Source organism: Glycine soja, chromosome 16, assembly GCF_004193775.1.
Source record: "Glycine soja cultivar W05 chromosome 16, ASM419377v2, whole genome shotgun sequence".
NCBI classification, from domain to species: domain Eukaryota; kingdom Viridiplantae; phylum Streptophyta; class Magnoliopsida; order Fabales; family Fabaceae; genus Glycine; species Glycine soja.
This window is the reverse complement of record NC_041017.1, coordinates 20,057,960-20,082,569: the sequence shown is the minus strand read 5'-3', so window position 1 is coordinate 20,082,569 and position 24,610 is coordinate 20,057,960. Positions and strand designations below refer to the sequence as shown.

Genomic DNA, 24,610 nt, shown 5'->3' with positions numbered 1-24,610 from the left:
GTCACTTTGCAGCGGCACGGGTGAAATCTTGCCCCGGTATGCATAGTAGTCGGGCGATAGCCTCCGTCTCTGGTTGTGTTCGCACAGTTGGTCACCTTCAAATATCAGGGGGTGGCCCAGAAACTGATAAAAGGAAATTACTGGCCCCTTAACTGGGAGCTCAAGTCTTGGTTAAGCATTTAAGGGCAGAGGACCTTAAATTCTCTTGAGGTGTGGATATGGAGCCCACTAAAAGTGAGGACGCGTAGCCCTCTAAAGGCGAGGGTGTGCAGTCCTCTGAAGTTTAGGACGTGTCACCCTTTGAAGGCGAGGGTGTGCAGCCCTCTGAAGGCGAGGGCGTGCAGCCCTCTGAAGTTCAGGACGTGTCGCCCTTTGAAGGCGAGGGCGTGCAGCCCTCTGAAGGTGAGGACATGCAATCCTCTGAAGATGAGGTCGTGCAGCCCTCTGATGGCATGGGCGTGCAGCCCTTTGAAGGCGAGGACATGTAGACCTCTAAAGGCGAGGGCGTGTAGCCCTCTGAAAGGGAGGACGTGTAGTCCTCTGAAGGTAAGGGCATGTAGCCCTCCGAAGGCGAGGACGTGTAGTCCTCTCAAGGGGAGGATGTATAGTCCTCTGAAGGTGAGGGCGTGTAGCCCTCTGAAGGTGAGGACGTCCAGTCCTCTAAAGGCAAGGGCGTGCAGCCCTTTGAAGGCGAGGACATGTAGTCTTCTAAAGGTGAGGGCGTGTAGCCCTCTGAAAGGGAGGACGTGTAGTCCTCTGAAGGTGAGAGCATGTAGCCCTCTGAAGGTGAGGACGTCCAGTCCTCTGAAGGTGAGGGCGTGCAGCCCTCTTAAGGCGAGGACGTGGAGTCCTCTTAAGGTGAGGACGTGTAGCCCTCTGAAGGTGAGGACGTGTAGTCCTCTGATTGCGAGGACGCGTAGTTCTTTGAAGGCGAGGGCAAGCAGCCCTTTGAAGACGAGGATGTGTAGTCCTCTAAGGTGAGGACGTGTAGTCCTCTGAAGGTGAGGGCGCGTAGTCCTCTGAAGGAGTGGACGTGTAGCCCTCTGAAGGCAAGGACGTGTAGTCCTCTGAAGGCGAGGACGTGTAGTCCTCTGATGGCGAGGACGTGTAGTTCTCTGAAGGCGAGGACGTGTAGTCCTCTGATGGCGAGGACGTGTAGTCCTCTGAAGGCGAGGACGTGTAGTCCTCTGATGGCAAGGGCGTGTAGCCCTCTAAGGGTGAGGGTACTAGTACCCAAGGGTCCACCCTTTTGAGAAAGCAAGAGATTGACTCATTGAGAGGGCCGATCATCCCAAATTCCAAAAGATGGGACATTAGGTGTAGGAAATCTATGCAGTTAACATGATTTTCAGGGATGCATATGTATGCAATCTTTGAAATTTGGTAAATGTGGACTTCATATGAAACAATGCAATGCAACGGAAAGTTGTACAATGTCCATGACATTCTTTCCCTATTTTGTGATTTTGATTTTGATTTAATTTTTTTTTTGGAAAACACAGATCGACTGTCCTTTTGAAAGAGGCGATAATTCATGCAACCTTATCCTATCTTTGCAAATCTCTCTGGGAACTCCCTTAGAGTGTTTGTTCTATTTGATTTAGTCACTTGACCATTTTGGAGTGACGGCAATGGAGCCGTTTGACGTTTAATCAATCCATTGAAATTCCAGGGTGTGTCCCCCTTTTTTGTTTAAAAACATCGACGGGTGAGAACTTTTGATCTGCCCCTATGTTCACTTGAGGCTCATGCACGATGCCCCTCATTGCCCCAGTGTAAGGCTTTGAGGTACCAATTGTTATCTTTCGTCATGACCTTGTAGCTGGGAACCTATTGGGTGAGAACTTCTAATCTGCCCCTAGGTTCGCTTGAGGTTTTTGCATGGTGCCTTTCATTGCCCCAGTGTAAGGCTTTGAGGTACCAATCGTTGTCTTTCGTCATGACCTTGTAGCAAGGAACCTATTGGGTGAGAACTTCTAATCTGCCCCTAGGTTCGTTTGAGGTTTATGCATGGTGCCTTTCATTGCCCCAGTGTAGGGCTTTGAGGTATCCATTTTTATCTTTTGTCATGACCTTGTAGCTGGGAACCCATTGGGTGAGAACTTCTAATCTGCCCTTAGGTTCGCTTGAGGTTTATGCATGGTGCCTTTCATTGCCTCAGTGTAGGGCTCTGAGGTAACCATCGTTGTTTTGTTTTCACAACCTTGTAGCAAGGAAGAATGAAATAAGCGGTTGATTCTTGCAAAAAGAATTTTCCAAGGACGAGAAATAGTTGAAGGATTTTTTTAGTTGATGGGCTAAGTCAAATGACTCCTATTCTTGATAACTCACTTCTTTAGGAATGATAAAATAAGGTCACATGAATGTCTATATTTTTACTTGAAAACACAGTCAATCAAATGCTTTTTTCTTTTAGTTTGAAACTTATTTGTTTAGAACTTTACTCGTTGTTTTACGACACCCTCACCAACGTGCAGGACGAGTAATCTCTGATTGAACAGTCTTGGAAGTCTACACTTAGGAGCGCAGGTCGCTTAAACAAACCAATGGCTTGCACTCACATTCCGGTGAAAGTTGAATAAGCAAAGATGTGTTTGTGAGAGGATGAGAGAGACAAAGATGTCCAATTTATCCATTTTATTTAGCATTGTAACTGTGGTTTACAATAATGGCATAAACTTGAAAATCCTGATGAGTCATTAGAGACATCTAACAACAGCTTTCAAAATTGCCCCATGTGTGGTGTCGCTTGTCAATGTTAGGATTCACAAGCGATTCTCCTCAAATTTTAGCTAGCCTGCATCAATTAGACTTTGCACCTTATGCTTCAAGGCCCTACAATGCTCAATGGAATGCCCTGGGGCTTCTCCATGACAAGCACACGTTGTGTTCGAGTCGTATCCTCAGAGAAATGGAGGTTGATGAACCTTGGCTGGGGTTATGGCTACCATTGAATTATCAAGTAGATATGGGAGCAAGTCAGCATAGGACACCGGAATTGGGGTGAATTCTACAGGTTTTTTCGCTGCAAAATTCATTTCTTGGTTGGTGTTTTGGTTTGTGCTAAAGGTGGTGTTCGTCATTGGAAGTGTGGTAGACAGGCTTTGTGGTTGATTTAGGGATGACCTTTGTGGATAACTAGGTGGTGAGTAAGGAGAAGGTTGTTATTGGCTGAGTAATGACATTGTTGGGTTGGTGGGAAACTTGGCCGTATAGGAATGGCAGTCACAGCATGGGTTTCTCCCTCCTTCTCATCCACTTTATTTGCCCCAATTTTCTCATTCATCCAAGCAGGATGATCAAATTTGCCTCTTTTCAGACCCGCTTCGATCCTTTCCCGGGCGATGACCAAATCCGCAAAGCTTGAAGGTGCGTACCCCACCATCTTTTCATATTATAATACTGGTAATGTGTCTACCATCACGATTATCATCTTTTTTTCTCCGTCATTGAGGTGCCACTTGAGCTGCCAGGTCTCTCCACCTTTGGGCGTATTCTTTGAAAGATCCGTGCCCCTTTTTGCACATGTTCTGTAGTTGCATCCTATCCAGAACCATATCAAAAATGTACTGATACTGCCTAACGAAGGCAACCATTGGGTCCTTCCAAGAATGGACTCGGGAAGGTTCCAAGTTAGTGTACCAGGTAACAGCTACCCCAGTAAAACTTTCTTGGAAGAAATGTATCAGCAGTTCCTCATCTTTTGCGTATGCCCCCATCTTCCGACAATACATCTTTAGATGGTTCTTGGGGCAAGTAATCCCCTTGTACTTGTCAAAGTCCAACACCTTGAACTTGGGAGGGGTGATGATATTGGGTACTAGGAACAACTCTTCTAGGTTAGCAAAGACATAATATTCACCTCCTTCAATGGCCCTGAGCCTCTCCTCTAGATGATCCAACTTTCCCATTTTTGCCATAGCACGAGGGTTTTTACTTGTTGTGGAATGCAAGAGGTGTAGTTGTGGGTGATACTGAGGGCCCTCCAAAGTGTTTTGCAGGGGTATACCACAACCTGCTTGCCCTTCAGTGGCATATCCGAGGCAAGGCTCAAAGTTGGCTAGATTGTGGTGGGAATTTCATGTGTCTCCCCCACGGTTTAAGAGACATGTGCATGATCAAATTGAGGTTGTTGGCTCTCAATGGGTATAGGAGTGGAGTTATTGACATTCTCATTGGGAGTGTACGCCACATTGGGTGGTGTATAGTTGGGAGGCAAGCCATATGGCGGGAAGGCATGCTCATTTTGAATTTGCACATCATGGGGCCATCCGTACTTCCCAAATCTTTGCCTACCGTATCTGAGGTTGGATGATTCATTTGGTTGAGGTCAGATGGGGGCATCAGGTTCACCTTAGCAACAGCGCTGGTAGCGGCAACTGCAACCGCATTGGCTTCCATTATCTTCTTCATGCTCATCATGGCCTCCATCATTGTGGCCATTTGCTCTTTCATGGCCTCCATGTCGGCCTTCATCTTCTCTTGCACCTCCTCTACTTTACCCATTACTCTAGCTCTAACAGAGGTTCGGTAAGGGTGTCGTAAAGCGTGTTCTTTTCTTTTTTATAACAATGATTAAGTTCTTTTTTTTTCAAGGAAAGAATGCAATGAGCAATGCAACCAATGAACAACATGGATGTATGCGAATGATGCACAGTTGAAGTATTGCGAATTTTTACGTAGGATATGGGGTTGAATCAATTTAGATTTTCAACATGGTCCATGACATCTTCGTCAAGGTGAAACTGGAAGTAACAGGGACATCGACAGTCCTAAATGTGTTTGGCAGTAGACGAAGCAGCGATGTAACTCGATCCATCTTTTGCCCCAATTTTTTGCAAGATGGTTACTTCCATACTTCTTGACTTGATGAACCTTTTCGTAAAAGCACGAGCTTGGTTCAACCCCATAACCCAGGGAATGGCAATTTTGATCGCCAATACTTCAACAACATTTCATAGGGATGAAAGACTCGGGAATACGCATGCTATGCATGGAAAATGTAATTATGAGATTGAGATGCCCGAAGAGACATCATTTCCTAGTTAACCATGCATTAGGTACCATGCTCAATCATTTTTTTTTTGTTGTTATTTTTTTTATATAGAAATGGGTTTATGATCCCAACATGGTTGGCTCATGGTACCTAACACATGCAACTAAGAATGCATCATGAATTCTCATGCTTCTTTTTTGTTTTTGTTTTGTAGAGGAAAATGAAAGGATCACGCATAAGCAAACATGAAAACAAAGGGTATGCAGTTTGTAGAACAAAAAGTATGTTGAACGCATATACATGATGATGCAATGCACATGCATGAAACGAAAAGAAGAAAAACAAGTGGTAATTTACATATACAAGACCGAAAAAGATCCATCTTTTTAATACTACGCTCTAGGCATTGCCGCCCCAACGTATGCATTAAAAAGTGATGCATTACTCTAAAGAGACAAGATATCACTAGATATACAGCAAAACTATAATTTATGTGCTATTCGCAGAAGAATGCATGAGAACAAATGGTACAGAGCGTGCTTGCTCCATGCCCCTATTTGGGGACCTATAGGATAATATCTAGGGGTCTCTAATAACTACTCCCAACGATCCATATCTCACATGGCTATTTTCTAGAGGTATCATCACTCAAGATAATAATATTGCGGCGGTATGGAATACCAGCGACAACACATTATAAAGAGAGAAAGCTCTAGACGAGGTTTCACTATTATCAAGCAAGTCGAAGACCTGGCATGACCATAGATCCACCTCCACTCCTTAGATTTCCATGAACCCGGGTATAGGGCCCCCTTTTTTTCTCAAACCCGTGGGTGCTTAGAATGCGGTGTAAAAATGTGGAAAAGATAGCATTTATTATTTTTACACAGTTCAAGAAAAATCGCACACACAAAGTTTCATAATTCCACACTTTCCTAAAATAGGCCTAACTCACAAAAACAGACCCCAGTGGATTCGCCAACTGTCGCAACCTACCCTTCGGCGGGAGGGCGACGCGAGGGCTCACGGGTGCGTCTTCCATAGGAGGAAAAATGCACGGAGTCGCCACCAACGTTTATTGAAAGGAAAACGTTAGAAAAACCAAAGGAAACCGGTCATGAAGAATATTCCAGATTCGGGAGTTATCTTTACGTTTGAGGAAGGTATTAGTACCTCTCACATTTGTCCCAAAGGACAATAGCCTTAGATTAGAATTGGGTGAAATTATGTATCTAAACTTTTATTTCTTTTTTTATTTTTGAGGTCGACAAAAGTGGGGCTCTTGCTCCTACGTACCCTCCATCGAAAAGGAAATCAGGCCTACGTAGTTCTTTCAAAAGGGGCGAATCAAGTGATTCTTTTTACTTGGAAGGGGGTCATTTAAGGCGTTGGACCTTTAAATGATCCATTTTACTTGGTGAGAAAGCTAAGGCGTTGGACTTCTAACCATCTCACGAGGTCGACAAAAGCGAGGCTTTTGCTCCTATGTATCCTCCATCGAAGAGGCAATCAGACCTATGTAGTTCTCGCGAAAGCGTTAAAGTTACATGTTTATTTTATGCTTTTGAACGGTCCATGTTAACCGATAAAAGCAAAGAAGATCATTTAAGGTGTTGGACCTTAAAACGTTTTTTAGTGATTTTTCGAACAAAACTTGATTTGTGAGTTGATTTTAGCCTTAATTTCACTTTGGTTATTAATCAATTCATTCAAGGAAACTTCCAAAGAAAAACGTCTGATTGATTTTTTTTTGTTTTATTTTACTAAAAGATATTTTTTGATTATTATATTATTATTTTACCTCTTTTTGGCTTCCAACGTGGTTACGGCATGACCGAACGGTCAAATTTCATTTTAACAAAAATTAACAAATATTGCAATTCAAATGATCAGTGGGAATTTATTTTATTTTTTGATTAGGTGAAAAAATGACTTAAATAAATTACTAAAGCACGTCAAAAGGGCGTACGGAAAGTAAATGAAATGAAAATAAAAGTACGCGAAACAAGTGGGGACCACCAAGGGTACATAGAATGAATTAAAAAGTTCGATTTCGAGAACTTACCGGTTGAAGACCGAAGAACAACGAAGAACGAACGAAAGACGGCAGAAAATCTTCACGGAATCACCCACGGAAACGTTTCGGACGCATTACGGAAGCGCCTCGGCTTGGATTTTCTTCACGGAAACGATTTTTTTCACTAATTTCAAGTGATCCTTAGATACCAGGAGGGTTGAACGTTTTTCTTCTTCCCTTCTCCCCCTATTTATAGGAAAATGAGGGAGGAGCTTGGCACCCAGCTCGCCCAGGCGAGCTAGGTCTCTGGTGCCTTCTGGAGGAACATCCTGGAAGGCCCAAGTGGGCCTAGTTTCTATTTGCACCCCCCTGTTTACTAAATACACCCCTTGCCTTTTTTGCTGATTCTTTTTCCGTAACGTTACGAAAATTTACGAATTCCGTAATGATACTTGTTTTCCTTCCGTAATGTTACGGAACCTTACGGATTACGTAATCATCCCTTTTTTGGCTTTCGGAATGTTACGGAACCTCACGGATTGCATAACAATGCTTCCTTTTTTATTTCCAGCATGTTACGGAACTTCACGGATCGTGCAACAATGCTCTCTTTTGACTTCTGGCACGTTATGAAACTTTACGTATTGTGCAACAATGGGTGCCAAGTACCTCGAAGCGGTCAAGCAAAGGTTGCATGCCATCAAACAATGGTCCCCGGACGAAATTAGGGTATGACAAAGGTCCAACGCCTTACATGGTCCTCTTTGCTTTTATCGGTTAACATGGACCGTTCAAAAGCATAAAATCAACATGTAACTTTACCGCTTTTGTCGACCACCCCAAGAGATCATTAATGGTCCAACGCCTTAACGTTTCTCTCTTTTCAAAAGAATCAAAAGATCGTTTAAATGGTCCAACGCCTTAAACGACTTTTGTTCGGTCAAAATATATCTTGCAAAAAAAGATAAAAACAACTTAACCAATGTCCAGTTCTCAAAGAACTACGTAGGTCTGATTTCCTTATCGCAATTGAGGAATACGTAGGAGCAAGGGAAACATCCTTGTCGACCACAAAAAGATAAAAAAAATGAGTGAATAGGCAATTTAGTCCCTGAGATTGTACCCATTTTGCATATTAGTCCCTAACTTAATATTAAATTCAAAATAATTCCTATCTTTGCATAAGTGTTGCAAAATAGTCTTTCCGTTAAATTTTAAAGTAACACCGTTAGTGAGGTCAATTTTAGTGCCATGTGGACTATCCAACGTGGCACTAAAGAATGACGTGGCATTAGGGGTTGACGGCTACAGAGATAAATTATGTAGACCTCGCCCATTGGTGTTGACGGCTACAGAGATAAGGTTGTTGCTGTGAATTTTTGGTTCTTTTTATTTGTACAAGTGTGTGTGGATTCTTTTTCGTATATATGTCTCAATTGGTTCAAAATCATCAAATTTGAAGAAGCCACTTATTCTATCATCATCAAATGACGTGGCACTAAAATTGACCTCACTAACAGCGTTACTTTAAAATTTAACAGAAGGACTATTTTGCAATACTTATGCAAAAGATAGGGACTATTTTGAATTTTTCATTAAGTTAGGGACTAATATGCAATAAGGATACAAAGTCAGGGACTAAATTGCCTATTTACTCATTTTGTTATCATCAAATGACGTGGCATCTTTTAAGAGGCACATCCATGTGTCATGTCACGTCATCCTTTAGTGCCACGTTGGATAGTCCACGTGGCACTAAAATTGACCTCACTAACGGCGTTACTTTAAAATTTAACGGAATGACTATTTTGCAACACTTATGCAAAGATAGGGACTATTTTGAATTTAATATTAAGTTAGGGACTAATATGCAAAATGGGTACAATCTCATGGACTACATTGCCTATTCACTCATAAAAAAAAAATACAAAAGGCGTAAAAAGACATAAAAACGTAAGAAAGGGAAAATAAAACAATTTGAAGTCATATCTGCACACTCGATTAAAGGTTGTCGTCCCTTGTGACGGACGCGTGGGGTGCTAATATCTTCCCCGTGCGTAAAAACAACTCCCGAATCTTTCACACTTAAAGTTCGTAGACCACACCTTTCCGGTTTTTCCGACGTTTTCCTTGAATAAACGTTGGTGGCGACTCCGCGCATTTTCCTCCCATGGAAGACGCACCCGCAAGCCCCGTGTCGCCCTCCCGCCGAAGGGTAGGTTGTGACAACAGCGTTAAAGGTGCACACACAAGATTGAAGAGGTTGCTTTGTGATAGCATGAGTGATATGTATTGTTGTTGGGATGTAATAAATAATATGCTTATATTCCAATAAGTTGAAATTAAGGGTTCATTTTAGAAAAATCATCAATGTAGTGGAACACATGTTCAATCAATATTTTAAAAATTAGACCGACCTTGAAGGACTGCAAATCAGTATGTTTGTCAATTCGATTGTAGCATTTGATCAGATATGTCATTAACCTACTCTAACGTTATCAAATTGGTCTCTAAACCAAGTTCAACCAGTGTGAACTGCCACCCAAACAAATTGGATTTTCTACTTTTTAAAATGGGTTCACTTGTTCCTTAACATGCACGTGGTTCCAGATACATGTTTCCATGTTATCTGCTCCATGTGCCTGCATATTCCATTATGTGTCACACCTGTTGCACTGCCACGCTACCTATTGTTGCATTGCTCTATGTTTTTCACAACTAGAATTGATTAAAATTTTAAAAATGTTAAACAAAAAGTGCCCATGCTAACTTGAACCATAAACCTTAGGATGGATAATAGCAAAATTAGAACCAGGCTAACTCAATGTATTAGTATTGTAAGGCAAACAAATATATTAGTAACTATAAGCTAGTGTGTGTGTGTGTGTGTGTGTGTGTGTATTATTTTAATTTATATTGATTCATCTAGTTTGACCATTAACCCATTAATCTAGTACCTTGACCGATTCAATAATTGGTCCAATTTTTAAAATTGAGTTTAATACTTTTTTTTTACAAGATATGGGACTTTGTATCAACACAAGCACAAAACATGATCTTGAATGGGTATAAACGTGTCGACAACATTGGTATTGATAGTTTTACTTGCTTTTGCAGACACAAAACTACTCAGGTCTGTTGTGTACATGTGAACCTTTTAGATATAGCAATATGTTTGGCTCAATACCCTTGAGGTCCAATCATGTGCGTTGGAAATGTTATTGAGTACTAGAGACAAAATGAGTAATTCTTGGGGGGACTTAACTTTGATACATGAGGTCGATGCATTGTTAAAGAGATTTTCTGAACTTGATGAATGCTAAAAAATCACAATGAAGACTAAAGTATGTGAACTTACATTTACGAATATCACTTCATTGTGTCCCAACCATGAAGTCCTTCTTAATTATCATGCTATCATGGAACTTCTTGGACTTTTCTTTGTAGAACTTGGCATTCTCGTAGGCTTCTAGGTAGATCTCATCTAACTCTCGCAGTTGCAACTTTCTTTCCTCACTAGCTTGATCCATAGAGAAGTTACAGGTCTTCACTGCCTAGTATGCTTTGTGCTCAATCTCCACTGGAAGATGACATGCCTTTCCAAAGACAACCCGATAAGGAGACATTCCTATGGGTGCTTTGTAGGCAGTCCGATGTGCCCAAAGAGCATCATCAAGCCTGGTACTCCAATTTTTCCTGCTTGGCTGCACAATCTTCTCTAAAATTCTCTTGATCTCCCTGTTAGCAATTTCTGCCTGTCCATTGGTTTGGGGGTGGTATGGTGTGGATACCCTGTGTACAACCCCGTACTTTTTAAGCAAGGCATGCATTGATTTGTTGCAAAAATGGGTTCCTTGATCACTAATGATTGCTTTAGGTACTCCAAACCTACAAAACATATTAGATCTGACAAAATCTGCAACAACCTTAGCATCATTAGTTCTAGTGGGCTTGGCTTCCACCCATTTTCAAACATAATCAACTGCAAGGAGAATGTAAACATAACCAAAAGAGATAGGAAAAGGGCCCATGAAATATATGCCCCAGACATCAAACACCTCACATAATAGCATAGGTTGCTGAGGCATTTGTTGTCGCCATGTAAGTGCACTTCCTGCTCTCTGACACTGCTCACAAGTACTACAAATCTTCCACGCATCTTTAAAGATGGTAGGCCAATAAAAGCTACAGTCAAGCACTTTGCGAGCTGTCCTTTGAACACCTAGATGACCTCCCAGTGCGGAAGAATGACAGAATTACAGGACTGAGTCAGTCTCATGATCTGGAATGCATCGTCTAATGACCTTATCACTACACAATTTCCACAAGTAGGGGTCATCCCAAATAAAATGCTTAGCATCACTTTTAATTTTATCTTTTTGAGCCTTAGATGCTAAGGGAGGAAAAACAGAAGCAACTAAATAATTGACAATGTTAGCAAACCAGGGAGTAGAAAGAGAATCAGAAATACTATATAGTATATACAAATGATCATCCAGGAAATCATCCTGAATGGGTGAATCCTCATCAGACACACGTTCGATCCGACTCAAATGATCAGCAACTAAATTTTGTGCTCCGCTCCTATCACGGATCTGCAAGTCAAACTCTTGGAGCCAGAGCATCCATAGGATCAACCTAGGCTTTGAATCAGCCTTCTTCAACAAGTACTTTAGAGTTGCATGGTCAGTATAAACAATAATGCGAGTACCAAGCAAATAAGAACGAAATTTTTCAAGAGCAAAAACTATGGCTAGTAGCTCTTTCTCAGTAGTAGTATAATTCGCTTGGGCAGCATCTAAAGTCTTAGAAGCATAATATATCACCCTGGGCAATTTATCAATTTTCTGAGCAAGGACAGCCCCCAATGCATAATTTGATGTATCACACATAAGCTCAAAAGGGACTGTCCAGTCGGGTGCTTGGATGATGGTGGTGGTAGTCAATGTTCTTTTGAGGCAATCAAAAGCCTCTTTGCATTTATCATTAAAGTCAAACTCCACCTCCTTTTGCAACAAGTTGGATAATGGAAGGGCTACTTTGCTAAAATCTCTTATAAAGCGCCTGTAGAATCCTGCATGACCAAGAAAAGATCGTACCTCTCGCACGCAAGATGGGTAAGGCAATTGTGAAATAACAGAAATTTTTGCAAGATCTACTTCAATGCCCTTATTGGAAATAATGTGGCCTAAAACTATACCTTGCTCAACCATAAAATGACATTTTTCAAAATTTACAACAAGGTTAGTTTCAGTGCATCTATTCAAAAACTTTTCCGAACTATCCAAACAAATATCAATAGAGGTTCCATATACAATGAAATCATCCATAAACACATCTATGCAATTTTCTAAAAAATCACTAAAAATATTGATCATGCACCGCTGGAAGGTACCAGGGGCATTGCACAGGCCGAAAGGCATCCTCCTATAGGCAAAAGTGCCGAAGGGGCAGGTGAATGTGGTCTTTTCCTGATCCTCGGGAGCAATAGTGATTTGCATATAACCAGAAAAACCATCAAGGAAACAGTAGTGAGATTTACCTGCCAGGCGTTCAAGCATCTGTTCAATGAATGGCAGGGGAAAATGGTCCTTTTTGGTAACCTAGTTCAGCCTCCTATAGTCGATGCAGACTCTTCAATTGTTCTGCACACTAGTAGGAATTAGCTCCTTCTTCTCATTTTTTATCACGGTGAGGCCGGTTTTCTTCGGGACTACTTGGACGGGACTCACCCATTGGTTGTCAGAGATAGGATAAATGATTTCAGCTTGCAAAAGCTTGGTTACCTCCTTCTTCACTACATCAAGAATCACCGGGTTGAGTCTTCTCTGTGGCTGTCTTACTGGTTTAGCCTCATCCTCTAAATTTATCTAATGCATACATGTGGATGGGCTAATACCAGGAATGTCCACCAAGGTCCAGCCTATAGCCTTCTTATGCTTCTTGAGAACTGATAACAGCTTCTCCTCTTGCTCATCAGCAAGGGAGGCAAATATAATCACTGGAAAACTTTTGTTATCATCCAAGTAAGCATATTTTAAATTTGATGGCAGAGACTTCAATTCAGGTGGGGGCGGCTGGATAATGGTAGAAAGAAAGTCAGAGGTATATGTACTTCTTGAAACATGGTTAGTTCTATCTGACTCTAGAAAATCAATCTCAAGAGGTAAAACATCACCAGACGTGTAATCAATATCAAATTCATATTCACTCTCAGCATCAAATTCATACATATGATCAAGTACAAATTCAGATTCAATGCATGAAGAGTGACAGGCATGCAGATTAGAATGAAGATCAGTCAGGTATTCATCAATAATATGGTCAATTATTTCAGCACGAAATACAGAAAGATCTTCAGGTGGGTGTTTCATAGCATCAAGAATATTAAAATGAACAGTTATATCACCAAACTCCATAGATAGTGTGCCTGCATATACATCTATCTTAGTTCTAGCAGTTTTCATAAAAGGTCTGCCTAGAATGATGGGAACTGATCCTTGAGAAAATCCCTCCTCCATATTCAAAATATAAAAATCAACAGGGAAAATCAGTTCACCAACTCTAACTAAGACATCCTCTATGAAACCAAAAGGATAGGCAACACTTCTATTAGCTAAATGAATTACCACATCAGTTGACTGTAAAAGACCAAGAGATAGAGAATTAAAAATAGACAGAAGCATAACACTAACAAAAGCTCCTAAATCTAGCATGGCCTTGTCAAACTTATTGTTCCCTATAATACAAGGTATGCTGAATGTACTTGGATCTTTACATTTTTCAGGGATTTGGGGAACAGATTTACCAATCAATGTGGAGACATTTCTGCCCATGCTAATTCTTTCACTTCCTTTAAGCTTCCGCTTATGAGTGCACAGCTTTTTCAAGAATTTAGCATATCTTGGAATTTGCTTTATTGCATCCAGCAGAGGTATGTTTACCTCTACTTTTCTAAATGTTTCCAAGATCTCCTTCTCTGCCTCTTCCATTTTTTTGTTGGAAATTGCTCTTGGAGGGAATGGAAGAGGGATATGTTGCTTCTATAAATCAGAATTACTAGTGGAAGATTCACCTGCATAGAAATTTTTAGGTAACTTACTCTTTAAATTTTTGTCATCATCTTTTTCTGGAGTAGAGTGAAGTTGGGCAGGTTCATTTGCGGATGAGGAAGATGTTGCTGGTTGAGGTCCTTGACACTACTTTCTCGACCTCAATGTAATGGCACTCACATTTTTGGGATTCTGGACAGATTGAGAAGGTAATCTGTCAAAATTCTGGGACAGTTGTTGATTTAACTGTGTAGCCAATTGTCCCATCTGATTAGTTAAGCTCTGAATGGAGGCTCTGGTCTCTTGTTGAAACTGCATGTTTTGCCTAGTCATTTTCCTCACAGGTTCTTCAAGGGAAGGTTGCGGAGGGGCCTCAACTATTTGCTATTTCTGGGGCTGTTGTTGTTGTTGTTGTTGTTGCTGCTGGATTGGTGGAGGAACATATGGTTTGCTTGGGCCAGCAACATTCTAAAAATAAGGTTGTTGTTGTTGTTGTTGTTGTTGTGAAGGATTCGACCATCTAAGGTTGGGATGATTCCTCCACCAGGGATTGTACATGTTGCTGGAGAAGTCATAATTGTTCTGTTGTGGCTGATTTTGCTGCTGAGGTTGAGGAGGTCTATTGTAGTTGTTTGCAGCATAAGATTCAGGCTGTTCAATTGCTGCACAGAAGGGCAAAGGTTTATGAGGTGGTCAGCAGAGGAGCATAAACCACGGAGTCTGGCGACAGGTGTAGATTTTTGATTCATGGCCAGTTGGATTACCAGGTTAACCAAGGCATCTAGTTTACCTTCAAGCTTCTTAGTTTCAGATGATGCAGATGAGTTTGTGGCTACTTCATGCACTCCTCTAATGACTATAGCATCATTTCTAGCGCTAAACTATTGGGAGTTGGAAGCCATCTTCTCAATTAAATTTCTGGCTTCAGCAGGGGTCATGTCTCCAAGGGCTCCACCACTGGCAGCATCTATCATACTTCTCTCCAGGTTACTGAGTTCTTCATAAAAATATTGGAGAAGAAGCTACTCAGAAATCTGGTGGTGAGGGCAACTAGCACATAGTTTTTTAAATCTCTCCCAGTATTCATATAGGCTTTCTCCACTAACTTGCCTAATGCCTGAAATATCCTTTCTGATGGTTGTGGTCCTAGAAACAGGGAAATTTTTTTCTAAGAATACTCTCTTGAGGTCATCCCAGCTCGTGATGGACCTTGGAGCAAGGTAATATAGCCAGTCCTTTGCCACTCCCTCTAAAGAATGAGGAAAAGCCTTCAGAAATATATGATCCTCCTGGACATCAGGGGGTTTCATGTTGGAGCAGACAATATGGAATTCTTTCAGATGTTTGTGCGGGTCTTCACCTGCAAGGCCATGAAACTTTGGAAGCAAATGGATCAGTCCAGTTTTAAGAACATATGGGACATCCTCATTAGGGTATTGGATGCTCAAGCTTTCGTAGGTGAAATCAAGTGCAGCCATTTCCCTTAGAGTCCTCTCACAGGTTGGAGGTTGTGTCATGTTCTCAGAATGTTCAAAATTATAATATTCAAAATCAGGATGTTCAAAATCACCAATAACAGAATGCACAAACTCACTAGTAACAGATGCTCAGGATGCTCAAAAGGTATAAAATGATGCCTAACTAATCTATGAAATGTCCTATTTATCTCAGGATCAAAGGGTTGTAAGTCAGATGGATTACCTATAGTCATACACTACATTCAGCATGCACAACTAGTTGCCTTCTTATGCAAGTAACAATGTAGGTTTGAACTACAACTACCATCAAATGATATCCAAATGACTTGAAATTTTGTGAGCAACACCTTAAAATCATGAAAAGATAGCACAAAAATTTTCAGGCAAAAATTTAAAGTCTAACTATGGAAACTACCTAAGGAAAGTTTAGAAAAAAAAACAATAAAACTTGAAAAAAAAAATAATAAACAGGCGATTTTGGCTAGCTAGAGACCTCCTATGGCAGGCTGCCACAGTATGGGAAATTTTTTTCTACCGCAAATACATATATAATAATAGTCATTCTGATACTCGGAGGAAAAGTTATGGCCGTTTGAAGTTTTGCTAAACACAAGTTCTCAAATTTTTTTGAATCTCTCAAATCTAGCCACAACAAGTGTTCCTGGTATTTTTCACACAAAATATGAGTCAAAAGAACCTACCACACCAAAATTCAGCCAAAAATAACAACCCTAACTATCAAAACAAAAATCGTCAATTAAATTGTCAGCAGTAGTAACTAATTCAGTCACTAATGGATTTGCACTACTACTCTATTTTCCAAGTCAGTAATAGTGGTCGCTAAATCCGTCGCAAAACACTATTCACAACAAAACACAAAAACTGAAACAGGAGAAGCGCTAAACAGAAAAACTAAAACAAAACACCACACTAAACAACACTAACACAACACTAACATCACACTATCACAACACGAAAGCATAAAACAACTAAACATAAAACACGAATCACTAGCTATTATGAACCTTTGGACACTGCTCCCCAGCAACGGCGCCAAATTTGATCGAGGTCGTACCCGAATCAAATAAACATTAAAATTCAGTAACTAGGAAGTGATCATAGGTCGTTTCCCAACGAACAATGATAAACCAAATGTTCATAATATACTTGCAGTAACAGTAACAATTGGGGGGGGGGTTGTTTGTTTTGTGAATTAAAGAACAAACGAACTGGAATACGAAATTAATAGTATTAAAAACGTGTTGTTTCCTCTTATTCAGAAGTCATTCTCTTGTCCTAGGTTATGAACAATTCGTCCCTAACAGTTAACCACTTAATCCAACCCTATGTTAATTGACTAAGCGAAAATCAACTTAGGGTTGTCAATACGTGATTAGGCAACACATACACCAATTAACCCTTCGTTCATTAAGCATGAACGTAAGTTAAGCTCAGAGGCAATTAATCAAACACGAAGTATGCATAGATTAACATTAACGAATGTGGGTTAATTGGTGAAGGGAAAACTGCTAGGAAGCTACATTATAAACAGAACCTCGAAGAGAGTTAAGCTTCGTCCTCAGAAGGAAACAACATCAGAAATTTAGTCTTCCATAATTTCAACAAAAGCAGAAAATGTAAATGAAACTAGAAGCAGAAGCATAAATGAAGCTAAAGGCATAAAACGTAAATGAAAGCAAAAGGCGGAAGAAGGAATAAAAACGAAATTGAAATTAGAAGCAGAGAATGGAAAATTGCATTCACGTGAACAGTAATATCAAGCTCAAAACGTAAAACCCTAAAACTCCTGAATAATAGAATAACAGAATAGCCCCCTTACATGAATCCCAAGGCTGCTATTTATAAAGGTCACTCAAAGTCACTGGGCCCCATTATATTATTCTGGCCCAAAACGAAATAAACACTGAACAACATAAAATAAAATTACAATCTCCTAATTAAAAATTAACTAAGGTAAACGTTGCTTTATTTGCCCTCTTTATGTCCACGACCAAAATCCGGATTAAGCTCAATGCTTCATTAATTCCTGAAATTAGATTAAAAACATCAAATTAGCTGAATGAGCCCAAATAATAAAACTGTCTAATTAATTTGACAATTAAGACTAATCAGTAATTAAAATGGTGCATAAAGGTTTAAGAAGTAGGAGAAAATAATGGCACATCAAATGCACATGATGGTAGATAGTTCGGGAACTCCTAATATGGTTGCAAAGTTATCTGTGATAATAAGTCAAACAAAATGAAGCCTTATGTTGATGAATTTCTTGTTGACTTGGAATAATTCATTCTTTGTATTATTGGTGTGAAAGTAGATGGAAATTGGTTAAATGGCAATTATAGCTTTGCTAGGTATGAGTGAGGAATCTAGGGCTCTTATTTGTCAAGAGTTTATTCGGAAACTTCAAACATGGTACCTTCATTATGTTGACCTCTTCTACACAGAAGAAGGACTCTTTGTCAATAGTGACCCAATAGCACCCATGAGAAGTGGATGTCCGTTCCTGACATGGGTTATGTAATTTCTAGTTAGTATAATGTTGTATTGATCCACTTGTATAGCTTGCAAAGTTGGACTTTCTTTTTGCCTTAAGAGTTGAGAACCATTTGTTGCACATCAACGAGTTATTGCTATTGGATTTTTTAATATATGTCACTTTGTGCATGTATACATAATCTACTTAAGAGACCATTTAGTATTATAAGCATGTAAATTTGTTCACTAACTAAACTCTACTCTTTTCTATCATCAATTAGTTTTTTTTAAAGGATAATTGTCGCCCCCTCCTACTCCACCACAATGAAGAAGATATAGCACCAAAAAAGCTCGTTCATGGCAAAGGTCGTATTTAGAACGCACACAAGAATTCAATTCAATATCATTCCATTCAACTAGAGGATCTCAATATGTGGTAGATATTACCAATGTCTCATTATAATGTATCACTCTTGTATTAAATGTTGTTATTGCTATCTATATTCATGTTATGTGTATTGATTTTTAGTCCTCTAATATATTGATTATGTGCTGCACAATTTGGCCTCGTTATATATTGATTATGCATTGATAATATATGCTATTGTCTTAAAATATGCATTTTGTTTGTCAAGAATTACAATGAAAATATGATTGAGTTGCTCAATTATGCAACAAAATCATATTTTCGCTGAAAAAACAATAATGGTTGAAAAAAAAATTAACAATAAAAATATGTTTTTTTTTAAAAATAAATACCAACAAAATAATATGATTTGATAGTATAATTGTGCAACAAAATCTTATTTTCCTTGTGATTTTTTTTCATGCCACCAAACTTTACAACAGATTGTATGATTCTGCTGCACATTTATGTAAGGGATCATATTTCCGTCAAGAGTAATTTAGGAAGTTAGAAAAAAAAAATCACTCACATGGAGGGTACGAATAGTAATTTTAGAGTTTGAACAACAACTTCCGTGGCCTAGGCCCAAGACCAGACCAGAATTGGTAAACCATTTCTGAAACGAGGGGGGCAGACAGACACTGCAAGTGCGTTTCCAATTTCAATGGCGAAATCTCTGTAGCAACAAGCGGACACATACACACAGTGACAGTGAAGTCGCTGCAAATTTCCTAAGGCAGCGAAAGCGACCCCAATTAATGGCTCTTCCTCGGAACCCTACTTTCCCTCTTTCTCTTCTTCTTCTCCTCGTCTTTCTGTTATCAGCAACATCAGCGCAACAACAACAAGAAGAAGAGTTCACAGAGGAGTTGCTGATGAAGCCCTTGCCCGATCGCAAGGTCCTCGCGCATTTCCACTTCCAAAGTGAAGCTCCTCTCGCCGCCGATGAGTCCTCCTTCGCTCGTCACCACCACCTCTTCCCCAAATCTATTTCTCAGCTGGTCCGTGCCTTTTTTTTTCTCTTTCTTTTTGTGATTTTGTGAATGAAAGAATATAAGTGTGTGTTTGGTTTCATGTTAGAGAATTTGATTCCGAGTCCAGAGTTGATTTTAGATAAATTCAGATGTTCGAGAAGATTTCAGAATTGATTCTGAGTTTAAGCAACTTGAACTTGGAGTAGCTTGTACGTTGGATTAAATAGGTTTATTTGTTTACGTGCCTCGGATTTTGGTGCTCTTCTTTTCTTAATTTTTCAGTGGATTTGGATGTGAGTGACTGGAGTTTTTTTTCTCTTAATAATGTAGATGCAGCCATTTTTATACTGTTTTATTTTTTGAATTTGAGGCTTGATATGAAGATTGCTAACCTTTGGTTTTAGTAAATGAGATGTGTGTGGATACTTTCGTTTGTGCTAAATTTGGTGAAATGAGCACTTTTAGTTGTTTCCTGCTGAAGTAAAAACGATTGTTTTGGGTTCTAAGCAATTTGCTTTTTAAGTAAAAAAGGGTTTTTGATAGAATGCCGAAAAGTGGGTGCTGATTTTGGAAGAATGCATTTGGCTGTCGTTCATATATTCTTGTCCAGTAAAAATTATTGTTTTGGCTTCTAAGAAATTTTGCATTTTAAGTAAAGAGGGTTTTTTATAGAATGCAGAAAGTGGGTGCACAGTTTGGAAGAATGCATTTAGTTTTTTTTTTCATTCTTTTCCAGCAGTAAAATATGGGTTGCATGTGTGCTGAAGTGATGATGTTTTGAACATGATTGGGAATGAGAGTTAAATTTTTGGTTCCTTTGACTTCATTTTCCTTGTTTAGTTGTGACTTGCAATGTGCAATATGAACTTTTCTATGAGCATTAGTATTCTTGTAAGATCATTTCATTGTGGATAAAAGATGGAATTGGGTAAAGCATGGAGTGATTATTCTAAACCGAAAAAACAGACCATCTATGTGCGGTATTCTCAGTTCAGGGATGAATAGTGACTATTTCTTCAATAATTGGTGTGTTTTTTGTGGCCTTGCACATACACATTATGCAGGGCAATATAAAATGTGACTTTGAGTAGATCTGATACATGTGCAGGATGTTGTGGTAATGTGGAAATTGTTGAATTTTGATTTATAAACTTTGCTAGATATAATAAGAGTAGATTAATTAAGGTACAAGAGGTTTGTCATAGTTTTCTTGCATGTGCAACATCACATTTGCTCCTTTGTAATTTATCCTAAAACTTGTGTTTAGGGAAGCATATATGGCTTCTCCACAGCTGCAAGTTGTTTTTGTTGGTATTGTTTTATTTTATTTTCAAAGAAGAAATATTAATCGGAAGGGAGGTAGACAAGTGAGAGAGTGAATGAGGGACTTTTGCCATGAAGTAACAGTAGCATTCTTTGTGCTAGTGCAACTTGAAATTTTTCTGTGAATTGACTTTTTTGTTGATATAAAACACACTGCATTGCTTCAATAATTAGTTTTAACATTTTTTTTTATATAAAACACACATTTCAGTATTTGACTTTTTTTTTTCATTTCACTGCATTGTTCTCTATCCAGTACCCACCAATTTGATCAAATCAGAAAAAAGTTTAAGTTTGTAGGTTTAATCATTATTTTTTCCATGTTTGATAGTTCTATGGAAGTTAAACTAAACATTAATGTTTTAGTTCTTTGTGCTTTTCAATTTTCATGTATGTCATTCAGATTTTTGTCAGGGATATTTTCTTCTAACATCTTATATATTATTATTCTCAATAAGAACAAAAGCCTATACCCACAATAAAGTTTGTAAGGAAGTCCTTTTTGTGACATTGAATACTTGTTGTCAGGTTTTAATTGCTTACACTTTAGTTTTTGCTACATTTTTGTGCTTCTACTCTGGATTGTAGCAGCAACGATATATAATTTTGTCGCATTCTGATTGCTTATAAAATTTTTGCCTGAATATACTTAGTAACTTGTGGGTCAGTGTTTAATGGACAGGTTCAGAAGTATCATATTAAAGCAATGGAGTTATCTTTTACACAAGGTCGATGGAACTATGAAAGATGGGGTGGATTTGATTCAATATCAAGCCACAATGCAAAGCCTCCAGGTGTTGAATTGTGGGCAGTTTTTGATGTCCCTCTACATCAGGTTGATGCTTCTTGGAAAAATTTAACCCATTCACTATCAGGCCTCTTTTGTGCTTCAATCAACTTCCTGGAGTCTTCTACCTCTTATTCTGATCCTGAATGGGCATTTCAATCAGCTTTGGGCAGTTTAAGATATGGTACACTGCCACGTGAAGCTGTGTGCACTGAGAATCTTACCCCCTGGTTGAAGCTCCTTCCTTGTCGAGATAAAGCTGGACTCTCTTCCTTAATGGATAGACCATCTATTTACAAAAGCTTTTACCACTCTCAGCAGTTGCACTTGACAATGTCCACAGATCCTTCAGATGGGTCAAGATCAGGAATTATTCTAGAACAAACACTTACAGTTGTACTCCAGCCTAATGATCAGAAAGCTGGTATGAGCCATCTCAGTAAAACAAAGATACAACCAAGCTGGTCCCTGAGTTCAATATTTGGAAGAAAAATCAGTGGAAGATGTGTTCTTGCCAAGTTGAGTAATGTCTACCTTCATGCTGAGAGAAGTCTAGTCAATCAACTTGAGAATCTCCAGAAGAATACTGTTAAATTTGCTGCTAATGACACAGGTCTTGAAGATTTTAGAAGGAATGCTGGGTTTGAATTGTCTGTTACTCCTGAAAGGGTGCATGCAGAACTGGAAAAGAGCTCCTCAATTCTGTATGAATATCCAATCAAAGAATACACTGACACTGAACAATTTGATTTAGGCTTAACATGGGTGCATCCAATTGTTTGGTCCAGCCCACATGCACCTTTATATGCCAGTAGATTTTTGATGGGAAGTGGAAATGAAAGGGGTGCTATTGCAATATCCTTGAAATCGACAGAAATGACCCAGGGACTAGTTGCAGCCTATAATGTTGAAGAGAGGTGTAAGTTGCAAGTTAATGTTCTCCAAATTGTGCCTTGGTATGTTAAGGTATATTATCATACTTTGCAATTATTAGTTGATGAAAGGCCTCAAGCACTCACAGATTTTGTTGAGATAATGCGTGTTTCGCCTTCTGAAGACAAAGTATCACCTGGGGTGATGGAGCTGGTCCTCCAATTTCCTTGTGAAATGAAGTCAGCTGTATTGAGTATAGAGTTTGATAAGGTCTGCTCCATTCTTACTTCCATTTGTAGTTCTTTTTCCTCACTATATTTACCTCACTTTTTTTGTTGACATTGAACTGTTTAAGTTAATGTCGGTATACAACCTCAGAAATCCTAATAAGGAACTCATTATATTATATGAAAGTAAGACTGCTGTTTATACTATATGAAAGTAGGAGGAATCATAATCAATTTGGTTTATGTTTATAACCTTTTAAAATTAGTGATGGAAGTGAGCTGAGCCAGGACTCTGGCCATGCTTGAGTAAAGGTGAACTGCCTATTTAGCTGATGGGCTTCCCTTAAATAGGCCAGGGATGGTAAAATGTAAGCCCACTAACCCTTTCTCTTTTTGGAATCTATGCCCTATGGGCCTGGTTGACCTGTTTATGACATACAGATAAGTATATGTCACCACAGCATAAAAAGTGATAGATGTTTTTTTATAAATGTGCCATTGGAAGCTACCTTATGTGATATGTTCACTTTAGATTGTTTAGGATGGATGTATATGAAATTGGTTTCTTCTTATCAAATTGGATTTTGATCTGCTTTTGTTGGTCTGCATAGGGCTTTTTGCACATTGATGAATACCCTCCAGATGCTAATCAAGGATTTGACATTCCATCAGCAATAATAAGCTTTCCTGACTTCCATGCTGGTTTGCAATTTTCTGATAAATCTCAAAGCAAGTCACCACTATTGTCTAAATTACAGGTTATTTGAACCTGCCCTCGTTCTGTTCATAACCCTTATAATATTCCTTGGTCATACATCTAACTATCTGGATAAATAATGCAGGAAAGGAGCCCTGTTCTCTCTTACACAGAAGTTTTACTTGTACCCTTGACGACTCCTGATTTCAGTATGCCATACAATGTCATCACAATTACATGCACAGTTTTTGCCTTGTATTTTGGATCTTTGCTAAATGTTCTCCGAAGACGAGTTGGAGAGGAGGAAAGACTTTTGAAAAACAAAGGTAAACCCTCTTGAAGTGTCTGCATCTTGGGACACAAGTAATGAAGTAATTCAATTTTGTACTACAATGAGTAATCCCCAAGCATGGTGCTTTTGTAATTAACAAAGCATACTTACCTTAATAGCTATTAAAAAAAAAAGCATCCTCACAACATGGTATCTTATCAGAAAGAATAAGAGATTTAAATCTGTAGAACTTCGCAAGTCTGTACTTCCCAATGCCCAAAGGCCCCAATTCTCTTACAAATGACAAGATTAATATGCAATATGCCTTATATGTTAAGCCAACTTAACTCTAACTAATGGGTATCCATCATGTGTAGACTTAAGTTTGGTGTGGAGGATTTAATCTAAATTTTGATCTGTAAGAGTAACATGTACTTTTATATCATAAATTTTTTTGTTTACAGGTCTAGTGTTATGTATTTTGGCCACTGCCTTCCCGCTCATTCATTTGTTTAATTATTCTTATTCTTATTCAGTTGCTAACGTCTTGTATTCTTCTACCTGTAGATGCAAACAAAACAGTGTTTTTTCGTCGAGAACTAGCTAAACTATCTGCCAAGCTTAGAGGCAGACCATTGGAATTGACTCTGCCCTGTCCATCATCATCTTCGTCATCATCATCCTTTGTTAGTCCTAAATTGATTCTTAGAGTACTACTGGTTGCAGGAATTGCCGTTGTATGGCAATACTATTCACAATGATATCTTCCAACTTGGTAGTTTTACTTGTACTAAATTCTAATTGCATATATTTTTTGTACAATACAAACCTTCCACTGCCCGATATGCCTGCGTGCGTTCATGACTGTTTTTAATTGATCATAACAATACATGTACAAGAAACAAATTGATTGATTATAAAAACAATTTTGTCCATCTGATTTTATATTTTTATCAAGTGTTAAAAATTGCAATACCATCAGGTAAGTTTGTTTAAAATTAAAAAAAAACTTT

At 39.1% G+C, this 24,610-nt stretch overlaps 1 protein-coding gene and 1 non-coding gene across 2 annotated transcripts; both read left to right on the top strand.

Moving 5' to 3' along the window:
- Positions 1 to 15,097: 15,097 nt before the first annotated feature.
- On the top strand, positions 15,098 to 15,204 carry LOC114391364. Its single transcript, XR_003662154.1, has one exon. It is a non-coding gene; the product is annotated as a small nucleolar RNA R71 (small nucleolar RNA).
- A 3,845-nt stretch (positions 15,205 to 19,049) lies between these two features.
- LOC114390832 (GPI transamidase component PIG-T) lies at positions 19,050 to 24,532 on the top strand. Its single transcript, XM_028351727.1, has 5 exons — positions 19,050 to 19,446; positions 21,425 to 22,672; positions 23,241 to 23,387; positions 23,472 to 23,652; positions 24,165 to 24,532. The coding sequence occupies exons 1-5, from the start codon at positions 19,204 to 19,206 to the stop codon at positions 24,356 to 24,358; spliced, it is 2,013 nt and encodes a 670-aa protein (XP_028207528.1). The 5' UTR covers positions 19,050 to 19,203; the 3' UTR covers positions 24,359 to 24,532.
- Positions 24,533 to 24,610: the final 78 nt, after the last annotated feature.

What these genes read in the sequence shown, in the direction of transcription:
- LOC114390832 (XM_028351727.1), top strand. Translation starts at nt 19,204, where the DNA reads ATGGCTCTTCCTCGGAACCCTACTTTCCCTCTTTCTCTTCTTCTTCTC. An exon ending in TGAGTATAGAGTTTGATAAG is followed by an intron (nt 22,673 to 23,240) that starts GTCTGCTCCATT and finishes TGGTCTGCATAG; the next exon opens with GGCTTTTTGCACATTGATGA. An exon ending in CACTATTGTCTAAATTACAG is followed by an intron (nt 23,388 to 23,471) that starts GTTATTTGAACC and finishes TAAATAATGCAG; the next exon opens with GAAAGGAGCCCTGTTCTCTC.